Source organism: Rhopilema esculentum, chromosome 12 (assembly GCF_057945365.1).
Source record: "Rhopilema esculentum isolate cy_ngs chromosome 12, ASM5794536v1, whole genome shotgun sequence".
Classification (NCBI taxonomy): Eukaryota; Metazoa; Cnidaria; class Scyphozoa; order Rhizostomeae; family Rhizostomatidae; genus Rhopilema; species Rhopilema esculentum.
Window position 1 is genome coordinate 2,087,938 of NC_142826.1, and position 21,476 is coordinate 2,109,413.

Genomic DNA, 21,476 nt, shown 5'->3' on the forward strand with positions numbered 1-21,476 from the left:
AACAAGAATACTGCTCCACTCACGTGTCTCTCGTGTGCTAGCAGAGTACCAATATCAACTTTGCTGCAATTTTTGTTACTTGAACGGGAATCCCAGTGCTTGAAACAACAAGGTGCATAGGCTGCTAGGTGCTTTGGACATCCAGGCCCTCTAATGATCCAATAAAAGGCCCTACTGTAACTAGCACAACACTGGAACGTAACCTGTAACAGGGTTAGCACAAGTGCAATCAGAATGCTAATTCCTGCTACAGTGTTTGAGCTATGGTTAATAAACACTAACCATTTTTGCATAGGACGGTTACGGTTATCTTGCACAGAAGCGACTAAAGCGGATAGCCTTGGATCCGAAACACTTGGCGCCGGAGTGATAGACCGCCTTGTGGCAGGACAATGGCGGTGAATCCCTGAGGATTGCAGAGCACCACATAAGCACTGGAGTACTGCTGACCCTGACAAGTCAATGCTCTTTCCGATCACTTTAATTTGAGCGAAAATCTCAGTACTGTTAAAGGGTCAGATTTTTGAAATCGTTAAGATTAAATCATATTTGAAGTATGCAGATAAGACTTTTGAAATTTTTACCGACAAGGCTAGCCCTGGGGCAACTGAACAAATCTAATGACGAAAAGGCTGCTTAAACTTCATCAAATAAAGATGGCAATATAACCTCGGTTTGGCGATAGCTTTCGAAACTAAATACACAGCCGGTCTCACCTTTATATAGCAATTAGCTCCTTAATAGAAGAGGCGTGGTAGTAAATTCTGTGTTTGCTAAAGCAGGACGTAGTTATAAGAATTGCCTCTAAGAAACACAACAGAGCAGAGATCGGTTCTAAATGAACTCGTGAAGCAGGAATATCAATTGGTTAAGTTTCCGCAAGAAAGCTAAGGTAAATGCAGAAATGGTGACGGTTAAGGAGTAACAAACTTAAAAAATATCGATGAAAGTATTGATAAATCAGCCCAGTGGCTTGACAAAGGTCAAGATAGTACTATTCAGTTGTAAAACTCTGACCCAAAATCAGTATACACTTACCAACTGTTAGTTAGAGAATAGCGCGAACATTTAAATAGTATGTTTGCAACTTCTACGTGAAACAAGATTGAGGCTTTTCAATCTTGTGAGGAACGTTTATTCAACAAGAACGACACACTGTGTTGTTAAAACACGAAACATCAAGAAGAGACGGGCCTTGGGAATCATATGGAAAGCAAGATTCATTCAATAGTGCTTCCGAAATTACTGGATATCAATTTGTTGCAATCTTTGTTCCTAAATCTGTGTTTGAATACTATTCTTAGCCGTTAAATTATCATGGCTTGAAAATTCGATGAAGCGGTTCAAATCTAGCTCTTTTGATTTACATTATTCACGAACAAGCTGTTCAGAAATAGACGCTGAGAAATTTTTCGAATCTATCCTCGTCATCACCACAAAGCAGTTCAGTTGTTGTTGAAATACTTGCTGGAATTACAATCTTTTTCTAATTTAAGTAGGTGTCCAAGTCTCATTTTGAGCAGCTGGCTAAAAAGATAGCTACATCGAAACAGCGAAATACTTTAGATGGAACATGCCTGTACGAAGTGTTATTTTGCAAGTTATTACTTGTTTTCCGCAGAAATTGCTGAATCCAGACACGAACACCAACGAATCACCCACTGATTTTCTGAACGATTTATATTCTAGCGACGCTCTGTTATGGTCAAAATTAATTTTACAGCAGACCCACTCGCTCAGTTTAGGAGAAGATGAAGCGTTTGGCATTCTTTTTTAAACGTTTTGATGTGGACGGAAGACACGTTTATAGACGGTGGATTTGTTTATGGCAAAGGTCCAACAAGTATTTGAACCCTTGACTTCTTCATGGAATCCTGTATTTTTCATCGACCTCGCAGACATAAACAAAAATATCTAGATGTTGTAATGACGTATGTTGTGTATTGAACACAGGGGTAAAAGGAGCAACTAGAAGAAGCAAGCATGCGAGCACGTTAGGTGCACATTCAAATTACAGATCTTGTTATTATTCGAAGAGAGTATTTTCTTTTCATACTACTAAAACTCACAGAGTTTATACTATATAACAACCAACATAAATTTATCGACTCCTTTGATAGTGACAATTTTGGCAACCCCTCGTTTATGGCAAGAATTGAGGCGCGCCTAAAACATTCTGCGTGGTCTAGTAAACGAACAAGGAGAATGGACTTTATTAATATTGAAGAAGAAATACAGCACACAAGAAAAAGCATTGTAAACAAAGTGATTATACTTAGACTGTATATGGTGACTTGAATGAAAGAGATAACAAACTTTTAAAAAGGGAAAGTTACAAGCAAATTACATGGAATTTGAAACATTGCTACTTAACAAAATACATAATCAAATAAATCTACAACTTTCTACTGTTGGGATACGATGCAAATTGTTACTTTGTTGCTGCTTTTGAATATTTGATTGTATCGATATTAAATGAGAAGACAATAATGTAACATAATTAATGAATCTTTAATAACGCATCAAAACCTCAAATTTACTGATAAAAGGCAACAGAAAAGGTTCTTCTGAATTTATTTTTATCAGGTGGTACCACACGAGGCATTTTCAAGATGCCATCAAATAAGGCGATACCACACATTGGCATCAAATTGACAAGGGTTTCGCCATTAAAGACGTTCCAGTGCACAGGAACGGTAAATGAGTTCTAAGCTATAAAAGCAAAAAGCCCAAGGTCACATTTCCAGAGAACTTCGCGTAATCAGCTACTGCATGTAGTCTGAAAGGTTTAGAAGAAGGGGACCAGCCGATCCCCTTATGTTAACACTAATAAATGATTGTTTTTCGTAATATTCTATTTCCTTCGAAAGAGACCTCCCATATAATCTCTTCCTTAGCCCTATCAACCAAGGAGCCAATCACTATAAAGCGATTCCCTCTTTCCCGGCAACTGCTGCCATCAACATTGCCTATAGCGTTTCTTCTATCACCTCTCTTTCTCGCTCTTAACCTTTGGCACCAAATTGCAGGTCGAGCGACAGCTAGAAAGAGAACATTTCTAATGGGACAGAAGAGATATATGGCTTGATAGCCAGGGATGTTTTACCACAGTGTCTGTTGTGTCTATGCCCTCAAATTGCATAATGATAATGATGGTATTTGGGACTGCCATGGATCTTATATGTTTCTCTAAGATTTCTTTATGTCTTCAAGGCCTGATCTTCTAAGTTGTCAGATGAGGTAAAGATCGTTCCATGTCTCTCATATACATGCACCGCGGAGCGTTGAGAAAAGTGGGGGTCTAAAAAAGTGGGGGGAAGGCTAAAACCGAATAAAAAGGGGCCTTACTGGTGGTTCTTCTCTTAATATCCTTCATTTCTGGCAAAAAGTGGGGTGCTAAAGCCCCCCCTCCCCTGCTCCGGGGTGCCTGATATATCTCCCTTGCTCTTTAGACATTTTATCTTTCTAGCACTCGCTAAACCTTTGATTTACTGCCAGAGGTTAAGAGAGAGAGTGAGACAGAGGGGTCATTAGGAGAGCAAACCTACACTCGACAAAACAATATCCAAAACTTTTACGAAGAGCTCTCGTAGAAGCAATAAGTGGACGACAGAATCAGGTTTGCTCGCGATAAACACAGGGAGACGAGGTTGGATTACAATTATAACAACACAACTTGGCTTAAGCTCAGATTCCAAAAGAAGATCCTTAAATAAATCTATGTGGGAGGGAATCGATCCTTTAAAATAATCGAGAAAGCCAGAGTAAACGAAATGGTTCGGAATTTAGTGAGAATCGCAACTAAAGATTAAGCGTAACAGGACGGTGTTTGTCAACTCGAAACAGAAATAAAGAATAGACAGATATACATAGAAAAACGAAACAATTAAAGCAAAAGGTTTCGGATAGATGTAGACGACCATTGTGAATCACAGACAAAGTCGGTCTTTAAAACCTTTCTAAAAGTTTATTTTCTGTCTGTGCCATACTTCGTCGACATCCCTATATGAGAGACCAAGCGCTAAGATGACCGAAAAACTGGGCAAATATAAGCCCTGATCACCTTCAACCTTAAGAAACTACACAAAAAAACTTCCTTCAAAGAACGGGTTTTAACGATTATTTTCGACGATTCGACACCTATTTACTGTTTTATTGGCATAGATGACCAGAATTTATTAAGTACTCCATTTCATGTTATCTCATGTTACGTTTTAATGTTTCAAAAAATTAGCTCTTTAGCACTTGTTATTTGAGAAACCTCAAAGAAATTTTCAGCACTAAAATCAATAGCAAAATTAAAAGACTGATTTGTTGCCCCGAGCTTATCAGTTTTTTCATAAAAAGTTAGTGCATTCGTGTGCTCAAAATGCAATCTCTTAGCTACATTGGCATTGTATTTAGGTAAAAGTTATAGCTACTTTGGCACGTCGTTTTGACAATCCTCCTGACCAGGTGGCCAGGGCAGCACCTAATTCTAGTACAATCCTAATGAAGACCATTCTGTAATTAGTTTCTTCTTAGAACTAAATGTAAACAAAGTAATCTGACAGAATATACGGTTGTGTCTGGTTTCAGATGTGTAAACATCTTCAAGCAATGGACGGGACAGATAGCTTCAGTAATTACATGTATATTTGTCTGCGTGATTCGAATGAAGGGATCAACATCACCAAGTAATCATCTTTCTTCTATCAAAACTACAGCAGGTAACTCGGTGGATTAGAATTCCATAAGGCATCAAAAGGTTAAAGCATATCCCCACCAAGCGGAACAGTTTTTGTACTCAATTCTTCTCTAACTGACTTCTTTTGCTTTAAAGATATTACGAATGGATGCAACTAAATGTAGCTAAACACTTTGATGCATCTTATCAAAAAAGAAGTTGCTGAACGTTATACCTATGATTGCACTTAGAAATCTTTCAAAATACTGCATAATCGCTCACGTTTTGCGATGTTGGGGAATTCGACCCTGTCTTGACCAAGAGACGTACTCAAAAGTTTGCAGAAAAAAATATTACAATGCTCATAGCACTAGCCTAAAAGGTGATCTCGCAACATGCATTTAAAAAAGAATTAAGTAGCAGAAGAATGGTTCATGAAGCAACCGCTTTTAAAACTTTACACAAACTAAATTTCCGGCATAAAACAGAAGAATTCCCCAGTTAAAAACTGTGCCCAAAAACTGTTTATGACCCAAACACATTGCCGATTTTCTCTTGAATAGGTCATTTCATTTCATCAGTGTAATCCACTTTCGTGAAATCGGAAATTGTGGGTTATTGGCCTTAAAAGATTTTTCTCTGACGTTTTCACCAAGAAACACAGCGTATTTTTCCTAGGTAGACTGCTCTATGTCTTGCTAGCTTGCACAAGTCTACTGCAAATTTGCACTGGCAACCCCTTATTCCCATTCCAACAACCCCTCATTGGTACAATCTTTTTCTGGACTTGATTCTTGCCCATTATTTCTCAATCTAATGACTCTGTATGCGGGCTCTCCGCTTTCTAAACAAATGCATTCGTTTTTTAAAGAAACTTTGATAAACCAGAATTAAGACATAACTTCTTAATTCTTTGTCAATTTAGTACTAAACATTTCTCTAAGGTTTCTGAAATACTTAAGAGTTAGTAAGATAACATAAAAACAGAAAACTTTTTCATTCCCAAGGACATTTCCATTCTATTATCTATATTAGCTGAACCAGAAATAGGTCTAATTGTCTCAAATAACCATTTCCATTAAATCTTTAAAAAATAATTTTCGAACAGTTTCTTGCGGTTGAAGGAAAACAATATACAATGTTTGTTTAATTGTCTGGTCATCTGAGGGCTCGAATTTTAAAGAAAATGGCGTAGAGCTGAGAATGCTGCGGAGTTATTTACTTTTAAGGAAAATAATGAACAATAAAAAATGAATAACGGCTAAAAGATAGTAAGCGTGAATTAACAAAATGATTTTGAAAAAGGAAGGAGAATAAAAAATCAGTTATTCTCATAAGCTAAAGAACCAAGCAGAAGATTAGAAAGTTTAGACTGAAATCCAACGGGCCATCTGCACATACGCATTCCGTTAGATTCCGTTTCAGGATTTAGGAATTTCAAAAACAACCAATTTAGCTCTAGATAGCAAACAAGATATATCCCATATTGAGAAAATATATCTTAAAGATAAAAATATGGACTATAAGGCCCTTTTTAGGATTGCAACAACGAAAATGATAAAAATTGCATTGGTAGACATCGCGTTCACAAACAAGTCGTTTCTAATTGAGCAGGTTCGATTGACTTGATGACAATTCAAAAAGGAACAGAGTTAGACAATCATTTCCATGAATTTACTAACATAGGTTGTCGGAATTAGCATGAAAACAGAATATGCAAATCACTGCGACAATGACCATCTTTCGAACGACTTTCAAAAAAACAAACACACAAACAGTAATAAGAAAACTAAAATATTTACTTCACCTTGGGAAATATCTTTGCTGGTTATACAGTATTCCTCATTGCGACGCGACTTTGTTTTCAAGAGAGCGTTTCACAACCCTTTAAATCCGGCAAAACAATAAATGTTGCCTTCCTTTTGAAGAAAGTTCCAAAATAGTCGGACAAAGAGGAGGCTGAACGACCAATAAAAACAGAATCCGCAACTTCATTGAGCTAGCCTTAAGTGTTGAGCAAACGAGTGAATGATGTTGATTCCCATTGTACCGAATACACAATGACAAGAAAAAGTCAATAACATCGGTGAGCAACGCAGCCCTTATTAGCGGTGAATCTTTTCAACATAGGTGGATAATCCACGGACAAAACCACGTCAAATCCTTGTGTCATTAGCGCGAGTTCGAGGCGCCTGCGCTCATTTCTAAGTTTGCAATAAGCCACAACGCAGATTGAGATTTAATAATGTGCGGGACGGTAAGATGACATTTTCCGGCATTACAATGTTTGCAATAAAAATACATAGGATATGCACGAAAATCCTACAGCATTGAATTTGGCATCGTTGAATTTTGAGGTGAATGGGTATAAGAAGTTGCCTGCGTCAAACTTAACGATATTACGAAGAGCTGGGTTAGTTTGAGCTAGCTAATTAAAGGTTTCAATATGACAATGATAAGACGCATCTTTGGAGTTGACTGTGATTTCATTGTCAGTGTAAAAGGAAAGCCCTACCGCAACACTATTTATATGACATATGTAGGAAAGATAGTTAACTTACCGCAACAAAAAGTATTAGCTTTGTGAAATGTAACCGAAAGAAATAGTATGATAACGAAGCAAAGGAGACCGAAATGCCTGTAGAAATAGCATAGCAGCTGATGGAACTTCCCTTCTACTTCAAAGCTATTATACAACATCTAATTACTCGTCATGCTCGAACATAAGAGGGGGCGGCGTACACAACATAAAGCATTGGACACCTTCATTTGACTTAAAATGCGGTTTCGCTGTTGGTTTTCTCTAGAGGGTGCAAAACATTAAAGTCCAGTGTTGAAAAGGTTACAAATTCTAAGCTATAAATTCCATGGAACCTGACAGCAAAGTGTTACACTCGCGTGAGAACTAAATAAAACTGTAAGCAAATGATTCTAAATTCCGTCTGGTCAATATGAAGTGGGTAACATCCAAACTGCAATTACGAACAGACGTTGTTGTGAATTTTGCACCCCCCCCCCCCCTCTACCCATTTCTCCATATCTGATACTAAAAACATACGCTGTAACTTGAATTAGAGCGGAGGGACAGATGTTGAGTTACACAGAACAGCCATGACTCCGTTTTCTTTGAATAAATGTTAAAGGAATAAATTAGTCTCTAGTACCCTTAGAGCTGATGCAGCTATGAAAGCAACAGGCCTCCTTGCCTTATACAAATAAACAGAGCTTCTACAAAATAAGAGAAGAAGTCGACTTTTTAAAGAGAACGGTATATACTACTGAAATGATTTGATAGTTGTATTGATGAAACATGTGTGTATAACTACAATACAACTAGCTTCTGAAGTTATTATGACGTCATTGCCCTGCAAAGTCCCTCCGTCAAATAACCATGATAGGGCAATAACGATGGTATAGAAAATAACCAATGCCACGTGTGACCCTTGTCAATATTATTGATTACGAGCGCGAGTGATTTGTAATGCAAAACTTGATGGGTTAAAGGTGCATTGACCGCGTCATCCTTCTAAGGTTTAGCTTCGTGCTTTAATTCTCCGTGAAGAACATTTCGATCCCTTGTTGTAAGCAGTTTAGATTGAAACGGCGCCGTAAACATGAAACCACTTGAGTATGCAGTTGGTAGATTAACCTACATTTAATGCTGATCACTTTGAAGACACCTTGCCTTAATATGGTATGGTCTAAATTACATCGTACGGAATTCAGAGAAATAGGAGTATGCAGTTTCTAGGCTCAAAAGAAACAGGATAGCTGAACAATGACAGAGTGAGCCCAAATAACTCTGTTTTAGTCAAAACAGAGATTCATAGCTCCACTCATAATACCAAAGCACTTTAAAAGATGACAATATATATATAATTTCACAAGTAGAGATATCTTGCTCACAGATCAAGTTCTTCTAAAATTCTAACCTTTGATTATTTAGAACCTTGGGAAAACAAGCGAAGTACCAAAGTCGACATTTCAGGAACATTAAGAAAACGATTGGCGATATTAAATTGTAATAGCTGTCATTCTATATATGCAGAAGAGCATTATTTGCTCTAAGCGGCCTAGATTTGCATTCAAAGGGGGATAATCATTCCGTGCATAACGGCAAGACAGGTGCCTGAGAGTTATGATCACTGCAAAAATGAAGGAACGACGAGACAACGAAACTCCGCTGTAATAGGATTTGCACGAAATTGAATAAATCCCAGCTTATAGCATGCAGGACTCAATACCCTTGATAGAAGAAGTCAAACAACAATATAAAACGACGAACAATATATAAATCTAAGAAGTTGAGCATTTAGTCTCTGTTTGCAGACCCTTTAGCGTTGGCCCTCCCAGCTATTGTAAAATTTCAATGGAAATCAATCTAACGGTGGTGAACCGTTTAGGCCTACAGGTGGCTGACTTAAGAAGAAAACATTTTGAAGAATTAATAACCATAAAGAAGATACAATGAAGATAATCCTGTAAATTTCTCTTTTTTATTGAGCAGCATTTCAAAACCAGCTCTTTGTGGTTTCTGTTTACTTTGCTAAAACCATCCCTGCTGTCTCGTGACAATGACAGTCACAAACAAGGTTATGATCGTTATGATGAGCCCTAGTATTAAAATCAAGATAAATTATAGAACTAGTTCTGTTATTTTATCTTGATAAAATTTAATGATATCTGATGAGCCGACGACCACTACTAGCCAATCTCTGATAGAAAATGGCGATAGTTGCTGAAAAGTGACCATACAGTTTCGTAGTCACGTATCGGTTGAGTCGCCTGCGTTCTAATTGCAAATGCATTAACGTTCATTTTAGTGCAAGCAAAATCAAAAACGTCATTATCAACAACAACAACATAAATAGCAAAACCAAAACAACTACCAACAAGAAACGGCAACAACAACAAAATAGCAAGAACAACAACAACAACAACAACGAGAAGGGCATCGTGCAAAGATAAAACCTAAGCTTAAACCTTAAGATAAAAGATTTAACGTATCAGGAGAAACAAAGTAAATTCGCCTCCTTCTTTAAAACAAGAACTTAGGCACAATATGAAAGAAAACATCATTACAACTTTCTCAAGACCATTTTCCTCGCGAAGAATATCCGAAGGTAAACGTTATTTATGATAGCTAGCTGCTTATAGATTTAAATAATTTTCTATAAAAAATAGGCTGTTTAAAGGCTGGTTTTGTTTTTCCAGTAAAGGCTCCCAATTCCCTTGCTGTGTTAAATTCACCCGATGAGAAGAAATCTCCACATCAACAAAATAGCATAAATATAGGCTAAAACATGCACAATGAATATGCATACTTTGACAAGAATTTAGTTCCAGCAGACACGACTATCTTCTATTAAAAAATAGAAGACAATTTAAAAATACTTGCTTCTGGTTGTTCAGACATTTTTTATCCTTTCACATAGGTCTCGAGAATTATTCAAGAGGACATTTTGCTATGCAGCTGATCATTTTGAGCTTCATATTTTAAGCTTATTATTCGTGAACCTTGTTAACCAATAAAGACATTACAAAAAAGACAGTGAGATTCAGCAAATTGTATAAAATTCAAAGAATCTTTGTATATATCTTTTCTAAAAATATATTGAATGAAAACGGAAATATAATTGAACATGCTAATATTAGACCGACGGTTAATTTTTATCATCTCTGGTACCTAACTTTCTTTGGTTTATTGTAAATGTGGTTTGGCAAATTTTCGAATCCAAAGGAAACGCGGAGGAAGCACATAAAATGGCTAGGGCATATTTGAGTAGAAGTTTCATATCAACATAACTTCACTTGCTAATTACGTTTTACGAAAACAGCATTAATGTAATGAAGATGGCTTATGCCTAATGAAAAAAGCTCGAGTTTTCTTTGGCAAAATTGATTTTCATAGGAAATGTGATCAGCCGAGGAAGACAGGAGCCGAGCAGATAAGTGTCCTTCTTCAGAAACCCAGAAAGCTGTAAGAATACAGCAGAGCAAAGCCCTATGCAGATATGAAAGGTCTTTCTGGGTGAATCTTTGTACTGTGTACAGAGTAATAAAACCTACGATAAATTATTGGCTCCCACAAAGGGCTTCTGATTTCCTGAGAAAATTCTTTATTTAGAAAAGCCAAATTCTAAATGTCAGAGCTTATTTTAATCAATTTGTAGGTTTTCGGGTAGCCAATTTCTCGCGTCGTTGAAAATATTCCTTGATATTTATGTGACGTCAAGTATAACCCGCATTTGATAGTATAAAGAGAATGGTTTAGTATACAGAAAACAGCTTTCGCTTCCGCGGTGGTTTTGAATTCGTGATTAAAGCAATAGAGACGCGGATATTTAGAAATGATAATAAGGTTTTAAATCATTACACTTTAGAAACGATTTGAGGTTGAATTACAGCATTGATGGCATGGTAGAGCATGATGGTAGGCTGGAAAAGATAACAATGAAGTATAAGAGGAAGGTTATAAGTTTTAGGCATCTTAGGGACCTATAAGACACTGAAGATCCAGTCTGAGACCGGCATTAACAGATAAAGACCCGAATACAATATCCAGACTAGGGCTAATTGATGTTTCCGGATTCGGGCTTCTTGCATAATACACTTGTAAACTCTCCACAATACAATCTGTTGCATGGCCAGGGCCGGGACATCATCCAGGCACAATTCAACAAAAAAGTAATTTACTTTGACAACAAAAGGACGACGGGAAGGATATACGAGAGGCTATTCCATGAAGTATCGGACCGTGGCCTTTGTGAATCAACAGAAGGACGAATTTGTAAATCTCCTCTGGTTGACTTAGGAGTCACTTTAAAACAAATCTAGCCTGACGTCTATGTCTTTATATGACCAAAAAATGAAGACGCTCTTGACGTATATCGAGTTGTTTTGCGGAAAAAAGAAATCTTAAAGATTGTAGGCGTATCTAGGTTCAAGTTAGAGTCAAGTTTCATTATGATCTTTGCAACTTGATAAAATAGGTGGATTTTCAAAAGGTTTCTATTACGTTAGAAAATATTTAAGACTTAATGGGAAATTACGCCCTACTCAGATAGATAATATTACTCTATGGGTATTGGCAATGTGAGGTTGTGTGACGTCAGAAATGTAGGTGGGAACATACGCATGGCGATGTTTATTTGCCTTTAACGGAACAAATAACTTGATAAAGTTGATATTGTGACGAAAATATGAGCTACAGAAACATCTAGGGTAGTAGAAATGCAAAACAACGAGAACAGAGTACGAAATGAAAGGACGAATGTGAAAACAACGATAGGATAACTCCAGGGGATAAAGGTCCAGCCTGTAAGATGGATTTAGTGCCTTCTAGCTTAAGAAATACTCTTTACAAGTATTAAAGATAGGATTTTCGCAGAGCCCTAGGGAAAATTTCGGTCAAACTGCCAGAAGCAAAATCAGAAATCAATTAAAAGGCCAAACAGACTTTAAAGGGCTTCTTGAGAAAATATTATTGCAGTTTCATGCAGAAGAATGGTATTATATTCATGGCACAAACATATGAATTAAGTGTGAAAATGAAAGAAACTAGCATGTTGTTACAAGAAATTAAACAGAGTAAGAGGCGTTAAGGGAATTATGTTAATATATTATTGATAAGGTAAATGCCCTCGAGCTGAATGATAACTCGAAGTTTCTTTTTCAATATACAGCATAATGGTAAGCTAGAATTCGCAACTTTTTCGTAGTTAAAACTATATAGCGTTAAAAAGTTAACCATGAAAATATGGTCGAAGAAAACAAAGATTTTATGATAAATATGATGGAAATATGTACGAGAATTATAACATAGAATTTTAACTATAAGTTAATATTTCTTTATATTTCATAAATCTTTAAGAATTGCCATTTTTCGAAAGACAGAATCCACAGTTTAATTGTGGTTTTTTAGCAAAACATGATATTCCGAAAAAAACAAAAAGATAAAAAAGATAAAATCTAATCGACAAATACCATATCCTCCACATTGTTTAAAGATGCCAGATTTTCACCTCCTTTGTTATCGGCCATTCTTCTAACTACAGGCCCCCTCTATAGTTCGGCTCAAGCACGTCCAAATCTACGTGAATCCATGTTAAAGAATATCATGCTTCTGAGGTCAGACCGAGAAGATCCCTGGGTCTTAGCCCGAAATCCCTAGAAGCTCTTTTGGTAGCCACAGGGCCTGCATAACTAGAAATGAAGGCGAAATTGGCGATCCATTTTTGTAAAATCAGTCAAAAAATTTCAGATTGAAAGACTCAATAACCGGACGCAGGAAAGCATTTATTAAGGCCAATTTATATAATTTTCTTGATTGGGGCTCGATAAGAGCTGTTTACCAAAGATATTTCAAAAGATTGGGGTAAAGGAAACTACGTCATTACACAATAACAGATTTAACGACAAAATGAATTTTTGCCATAATTATTGCCTAATAAGTTAATTATTGTCTTGTAATTCTCAAGCAAGTACAGATTTTGTTCTGTTAAACAACAGTGGATATTGTGAAAGTATTTGGATGTCTTGGATAAATGAAGTTATCTCCAGATAAGATTCACTTCCAGATACCAAAATCAGATGGAAAATATGAAAGTTCCAAATAAGCAGAATACGGAAGGCAAGGATTACAGTTGTTACATTGCCCGACCCTCTAGCAAACAACGATGGTTTTCTATCTTTTAAGAACCAAAGCGCTAAATACAAAGCGAATATTTATCAATCTTGGAAGAATTATGATGACCACGTTTTAATAGAGTGGGCCCCCTATACCACCCTTGAGGTCGTAACTGAACACTCGCAAGGGTAGGGGCAGCACGGGAATAAACCAAAGTCCAAAAAGTATCTATCTTTCCTCTGGTTAATGCTATGAAGCTCTGACAACCGTCCGCAGAAAACAATGAATACAAGAACGAGTTTGGGGTGGTACTTAAGTTGTTTTAATTTCACTGAACATGTTCAAGGTCGATGACCACATGGACGCCATGTTTTAAGGTCTCCGCTAGCACCATACTTTGTCTGAGTATCTCTTCTAAAAGCATGAAACAAATGTTTGAGTCACATGCGACGCAGCCCTTGTCATAAAACTGTTTAAAATTCAATATTGAGTATCATACTGAATATATGTTCTAAGATCCATCTCGAAGTTCGAAGTTCTAAATAAGCAGAACACGACGGCCGAGGATGTTCTTACAGTTGTAATTAAATAGACATTGCCAACATTCCCCCCTCTCCCCTGCAGAAAAATCCTCTTTTCTTTAACCCTTTATTATATAGATAATTTCTGCGCTTCGTGCTAAGTAGCCTGGAATATTCGCGAGTGGGTCAGAACAGCAAAGCTTTTGAATCTGTGGTAAATGGCTGTGTGTTGCGGAGCGCTATGAATTAGAACGCTGAAAAACATAGTAAATACACTATCAAAGCAAATTGAATATTTGAAAAGGATGGATTCTTATTCCAATGAAAAGGACATTAATCATGCGGAGTTAAAAACAGCGGGATTTAGCCCAAAGAGATCTTCAGGCAGTGGCAAGAGCTAGACAGACGGTCCATTGTGCGGCCTAATACAATGTAAAATCAATATTGATAAATCCGTTTTATATCCAATTGAAACATAAATCTACGATGGACACAAAACGGCTTTTGCACAAGTTGTTACAAATCATTAAATACATGCGTCATGCTAAATCGTAGCATCCTGTAGTACATAGAAACACTCTTGTGCCAATTTACTTCTAAGTCAAAACAAAGGACCTTTTAGAAAACAGGCCGTTAGGCCTTTTAGAAAAAAAGTTAAACAGCATTCACGAAAAGCCACACAGAACCGAGACTCATTTGTCAGTTGATAGGCTTGGTACTCTATGTATGAAGTCACAATTCCTGTTAGCTACTTTGAACGCAGCCTGCCTCTATCCAATCAACAAAGCGTAACGAAAGTTTAAAAGAACGACAATATATAGTTTATTTACAGATAAATTCAAATCTTTAAACCAGACAGTCTGATTTTTTATTTATCTTCAGGAATCCTACTTGTAAAGATATTCCTAAAAACGACTGCCACAATCTTTGTTTCTATGACAAAATATGAAATAAGCACAATTTTAAGCTTGTTAAGGCCCCTCCCGCAAACTTACCAAAAAGGTCGCAATAACTGGCATCTTTGATTTTAACAATAATCTACCGAGACATAAGAATAAAAATACCAGGCAAGAAATAAAAACAATAAATAAATATAACAATGGTGATGTTGAATTATAATACTATGATGATAAAGAAAATGGAGGAACATATTGCAGGTAGCTATTCAGACCGGCACACTGTCAGAAGATAAGAAACGCTTAAACAAAACCAGGTTTTTTCGAACGTCCTTTTATAATGCTTGAAATTATGATCGCAAGTATTACAGGTCGAAAAGTCTAGAATGCTCAAGCACAGAAATTGAAGCAAGATTAATTAAACAATATTCAGCTAAAAGACGGCCTTCTAGAGATCTCCCGCAACCGTGAGAAATTCTACATGCCCCTCACTAAAACGCTTTGCAAATGTCTCTATTCATTGATGCTCACATTGTATGCACAAAAAATAACATACATAAAACATTTCCGTGACCAAAATAAAAAATTATATTAACCGGCAATCGATGGAAATTTCCGTTGATTTTAGTTTAGAAGGAAAAGTTAACAAGTGCCATTGAGTGATTTAGGTAGATGCAAGAGCGAATGAGTGGTTTAGGTAGCAAACATCGACCAATATTCATTGATCAATATACAATAAGACTTTAGCTGGTTACATGAAACGAAAATAGGTATATTCTTTATCAAAGACCGAGATACAACTTTTTGTTTAAGGGGGGCCAACCCTGATAAACAAGTGTAACATATTTGCCATATTTGATAAAATAGAAGTATCTTTACTATGCTACTCATGTTTTAAAGGGGGGGGGGGCAAGGCCTCCCCGACCTTCTCGGTATTTCGGTTCTTGTTCTATGCAATTACGTTCAGGTTATTCAAATCGCACAATTCTCCGAAATTTTCTCTTTTGCTAACAAGAGATATTCTAGAGATCCTCGGAGGCAACGAGGACTGGTAATGATTAAGTCGCTTCGTATACTAAGGTAAAGCTTTCCAGGAAGTTTGTTTGGACACAGAGCAGCACTGTATATTGAAAAAGCCTAGGTGAGACTGGAGAATTAATACACGGTGAGGCAATTCACGGCGAGGCTGAAAGCCAAGGAATTTACTAAATCTCTAATGGAATCTTGAATATCCTTATGCAACACCTTTGTTAGAGAGACCTTGAGGCTCCATGAGTTTGGGAATTCTTCAATTCTGCCCCTTTAGATTATGTCTCTCTCTCTCTCTGAAGGTTATAACAGGATTTAAGTTCTCTTGACGTTGGCACAGATGACAATGGCTATTCATTCCCTCCCAAGTCGACCATTGGATGTTTCTCCCCTAGAACATTCTAACTTCATTTTATCAAAGCCACTGTGATGGAACAGGCCCTCAGGCGATATCAAACTGAGGTTGCGCAAGTTTAGTCTTGCTGTTTTAAATGATCCAAACACTTTCAAATGTGCAACAGGACAACCAATCGTTGAGATTACAAAGAAGTAAAAGAATAAAACTTCACGTTTTGGAATGTCTAAGGTTTGCCAGCTTAATGCAACTAAGCTTCGTCCGTCTGCAAATCGTGAGAAACAGTACTAAAAATAAACGGACTTCGGAATCAACTGTATGCCTTTTGAGCATATAAGTGGATAGTGTTTACAAAGGCATTACAAAAACAATCTATTGCTCATCCTTTGATTTTTCAATCGCCATGGTGGGTTCTACCAGGTTTGCTTCGTTCATGGGATAACTCCCACGTTAATAATTCCTGGACGCCTGACAGCTTTTTCCAAATAATTAATAACGGTAAGAATGCTGGGATTAGCCAGCCAAGAACGCGTAAGGACAAATCTAGAAGGTATGCAGCTTGAGAGGCCTGGTGACTAATAGATGGTGAATCGAAGGTCTTTGGAATAGTCATTGGTGAATGGGTCAAACATGTCTCGGGGTTAGGGTGAAATAACGTGAGAGCAATAAAGGGCATTTTCTAGCATGATAAGGTGGTATATCAAACACAAAACTAAATAACATACGCAAAGCGCAGAAGTTATATAGTTAAGGCATCCGACTCCAAAGATGGTCTTTATGATTCAGTTTATGTGTCAAGAAAATGCTTATCCTTAACCAACAAGACCATTAACGGTTTATAAAAAGAACCATCAAAACCAACCCAGGCTCCAAAACAGCGTAGTTCTTAAACATTTGTGCCTAGCTAAGGTGGACAATTGATATATCATTCAGCAGAGAAAGTATCAATCGATGGCTGAAGAACAGTCGTTCTGCAAATCTTTTTTCAGCTATATTCTTATATATCAAACTATTTTCACTAAGCAATGTCGTGAAGTTTGTTTTAACTATTTGTTTAATACTGAAGAGATCAAACTAACAATTATGATAAGTGTGTCAATTTATTTTTTTTCTATAGTTTTTTACTGAAATTCATTACATTCAAGAGCCCTTTAATGAGGTTTCTAAAACAATGCTAGCAGTTTTGCGAAGGACATACTCCTAAATGCTGCCCTCTATAAGACCGTGTTTTTTCTCTTCTAAGTAAAGATACTGAACTACCCCTTCAGATAAACTCAACTGGCATATAAATTTGTGAAATCAAAGCACAAGCACACTTAAAAGAACTAGTTTTCAAGCATTTATGCCTTGTCTCATTGCTCTCAATTGCAGCTCAGGAATTTCAAAATCGTGTTTGGGTTGCAGTTCGTAAACACGGTTATCCAATTGCTGGAGCATAAAATATCACATGAGGGCAACACAAAATATTCTTAGAAGACTTACCAATTTGTGCTTAACTTTGTTAGAACTTAATTCCACTATCAGATTCTTCCCGTGTCTCTTTTGTCAGCACAAACCTAGAAATAAAGATAAGGATAATTGGCAAGAATAAAAAATTTATCACAAGTAACCTCATTGTGGCAGCTGTAGTAAGAAAAGAATTTCTCGCGGGCGTGATATAACATAAATCCTACAGCAAGAACATTGGTAAAGATACATTAAATCAATTGGCCAAATGAATTAGTTTAAATCTAAAATAAACAAATTATAGTTATTTCTTTAAAGCTTTATCTAAGCTTAGATGTTACGAAAGCAGTTCCTGTGGCTAAAAAATATAAAGTTTTTCAATTTGATAGGTAATGCGGCACTGCAATTTGCATTCACCATCCTCAGACACATTGCTCAAAGTTTGGATCGACAGGTTTCAAAATTTGTAGCTCCCATCAACAGCCCTTGAGAAATCAATAATGTTTTAGCAACGAGGACAACGTGCCTGAGAATTATTGAATTTCAACAAAGGTATGCTTGCTATTCAAAACATGCCTCTACAAACTCTTTTAGGCACTGAATTGCTAAATCTTGCCGATTCGTCTTAAAGATCTATTCTTAATTACAGTCGAATATATACTACTCTTTCAAAAACCTACCGTCTTTAACTGTTATAAACAGGAACATGTAATCGTGATACCAGCACGTAACTTAGCCAGTATAGAACCAATACTGATTCTTGGGAGAGCGACACTCCTTCCTTTCTGTTACTATCTAACGATTAGAATGCCAATCAAGTCTATTTATGGGTCATGTACTGGACATTTCTGTAACAGCTAAGACCTGACAGGCCAATAATTTCACAGTAAAAATAATGACTTAATCCCCAGCATAACATCTATGTTACTCTTCTACGTCAAACCTATCCTTTTGTAGATATAGCTAATACTATAAACCAACTGCCAATATTTTCTCACAATTTGTTTTTGTCTGAAACATATTTAGATAATTTATATGCAAAGAATTCGAGCACGAAAAATTCTCAGGCATAAAGATAAAAGGACAATCAATGCCAAAGTGCGAGAACAACCACGCTGTGTTTGGTTACCTCAAATACAAGTAAAGGGCCTTCACCTTCCAGTTTGATGTACAAATTGGATTAAAAAACGGTGCTATACGAGGGATAATGACCAGGAAGTGTGAAAGTTAAATTTTATGTACAGTATAGAAGGATAAAGGATATTGCATAAGTGTTTTTGTAAATAGGCCGGAACATACTATGCTCACGAAACGGCTGCAAAGGATGCTGTCAGACTGACGGACTATTAACAAGAAGTTTTCGTGTTACATTAAATTCCGTTTCCAAAAAGGGATTTGCGTGACTCCAATGACATTTACGCAAATGGAACATTCTAACGCGGTAAACGTAACAAGCTGCAGGTCCAAGAAGACAGCAAAGGGGATTTTCTACTCCTTAAACTCTTCGAATATTCCGGAAGTAAAAGTCAACAAGCTTGATAAAAACTGCTCCTTGCAGCGTGTCAAACTTATGAAAGCAGTATAAAGCAGATGTTTTTGGATTTATTAATTATTTGAACAGAAACAGCGTCTGAGCAAATTGAGATGAAAATTTCAATATAGTTTAACTCGTGTTGCTATTGATAAGGCGCGTCGAGATGAGAGTTTCATGTACTTAATCTGTAAATTAAGTCTAACACGTAAAGCAACGACGCGGGCATCGCAAGAGGAAGGGTTATCTTGAATATGAACTACGTGGTCCGTTAAAACTTAACATTAACATATCGGTTAGTGCGTACTAGTTTCTACCTAAAAAGTTACAAGAGCTGTCTATGGCATCGGAGTAAGGGTCTGGGCAAGAAAGTGACGGCCCAATACTGATAGTGTTGCCATGGTCCCTGTGAGATGTTCAACTTTTCATAGCCTGAACAGTAATTCTCGCCTATAACGGGTCATTGTCTTGAACGCCGTTGTTGTTGACTTCAAGAAACCCATTTGGTTTTTGATGAAAATCCAACGAAATGCGGTTCAATCCTTTATGTACCACTTAAATCGATGTTTTTCAAAGATATGCATGATCGAAATGTTAATCGGAAGCCAATAGCCGTGAGTAACAATCCAGGCTAAAAGCTAATTCACACAATTTAACATAAAACTGGACTGATAATTTCACTCTGTTGACCTTTTTAAGGGCCTAGTTTAACATGGGCAAGGCGGTCGACTTTGATAAGGTCAGTAAAAGGAACCGTCCTGGAGTAAACTTACTGTCACAAATAATCACTTAGCTAGCTTTCAAGTTTGTAGATGGGACATTCTGGAATCAGCTGTCTGGAAATATCCATGGAATTTGTTTTGGAATTTCTGTTCATAGCTTAGTGATCTGAATTGGTGGTAAACAAGGACATGTCCATTCTAAAATGACACTTTCATATTTTATAGTAGTTTCAGGACATCATATAACATTTTAGACATCATATTACCCTGCATCTTGAAAATACACAGTCTAACTCTCGTCGATCATGTGCCTCCGTGTGAATGTCAACTTCGAGAGAATCAAGCGACCAGGCAATTCACAATGGCCCTAAAGAGCCTCACCTAGGCAGTGAACGAGGCCTTAAAAAGATCGATCATTTTATAGTTTATTTGAAGCCTCGCATTATAAGCACGTGTTAGAAGGTTTGCAATCTCCTAAATAAGCATAAGGGAGATACTTCCCCAAGTTGAAATAGAGAAACTCAGTTCTCCAAACCAGACTAAATAGAAGGCAGATCTAGAAACGTTTGCAATCTAAAATGGCCTTTAAAGTAAGATCAAAAGGTAATGAGAAACGAGCAAAAATAATGTCCTTGAGTTAAGTCGGAAAAATTTTAGTAGACTAACGAGCCAAGAAGGTGAAAATAGCATTATTCTGGGTAATAAAACTTGTTCTTTCTCAGAGTGGGAGGCGAGATGAGAGGGAGGGTGCTGGAGCTGATGCAGGTCACTCTCTGTAAGTTCGCTGTGAGGAAGAGTTTTGTTGGTTAAGCCAACCACTCATGAGACGTTCTAGCATTTTTACGACTTTGCCTATTCAAGAATGCAAAGGTGCGGCAATCTGCACAATCTCAGATTCATAAAATAAAGATAAGAATAGGCTGTTGCCGAGAGATTTACGGGCCAGATCATGACAAGAAGTCTTCTGAAAGCTGATAGGGCTAAGTCGCTTCAAATTTTCCGATGAGAGCTCAGTGTATTATGCATCCTAGAGCATCATATACGCTTATGTTTTCGGGTGTTTTGAACAGCTTCTTTTAGCTTGCTCACGCCCTTTTTTAGAAATCTAAGAAATTATTAAATGAAGTCTACATATTCAATCTTAATCATGTTATTTTCTTCACAAAAGTGAGCGTTTTCATCAAATTTGCAACATTTTGCAACAAGACTTTGGCCATCGTAATGTAAACAATCTGACACGTGTTTACGATGTAGAAAACTATCAACCAGGTCACAGAATCAAATAAACAGAAAAATGTTCTCATGGTGATGTAAAACTGATTAAGACCTCAATGAACCACAACCATATCCCTCTCCAATCGTATTTCAATAATAAGTATAATTCTAGCATGATCAAGAAATCTATCCATGCGTCTTTGTTTAAACGCAAAACAAGAGTAAGAAGAAACCTTGCCAATGTACACAAAAATTCAAATAAAACATCAAAGGAGTAGAAAAAATCTTTTAGCAAAGGAATCGAATGCTTCTTTGGTTCACAATAATAGCATTTAAAGGATCGATATACGGTACATTAATGTAATCCTGGAAACGTATTCCCGGTGAAGGCAGAATTACCAAAGAGCAGTTACGAAAAAGCCTTTTTCAAAGGACCTCAACAGCTTTTTAGCATGAACGTAGAAAC

General features: G+C 36.9%; 1 protein-coding gene across 14 annotated transcripts in view; it reads right to left on the reverse strand.

Moving 5' to 3' along the window:
- Positions 1-21,476, reverse strand: part of LOC135681242 (uncharacterized) — a 96,000-nt gene that overhangs the window by 34,777 nt on the left and 39,747 nt on the right. For 8 of the 14 annotated variants that reach the window (XM_065195593.2, XM_065195591.2, XM_065195596.2 and 5 more), the window contains one exon: positions 12,653-17,652. In XM_065195593.2, the coding sequence (XP_065051665.2) occupies positions 12,653-12,709 (57 nt within the window). In that variant the 5' untranslated portion in view covers positions 12,710-17,652. The other 6 variants (XM_065195605.2, XM_065195606.2, XM_065195602.2 and 3 more) reach the window with 5 other exon arrangements.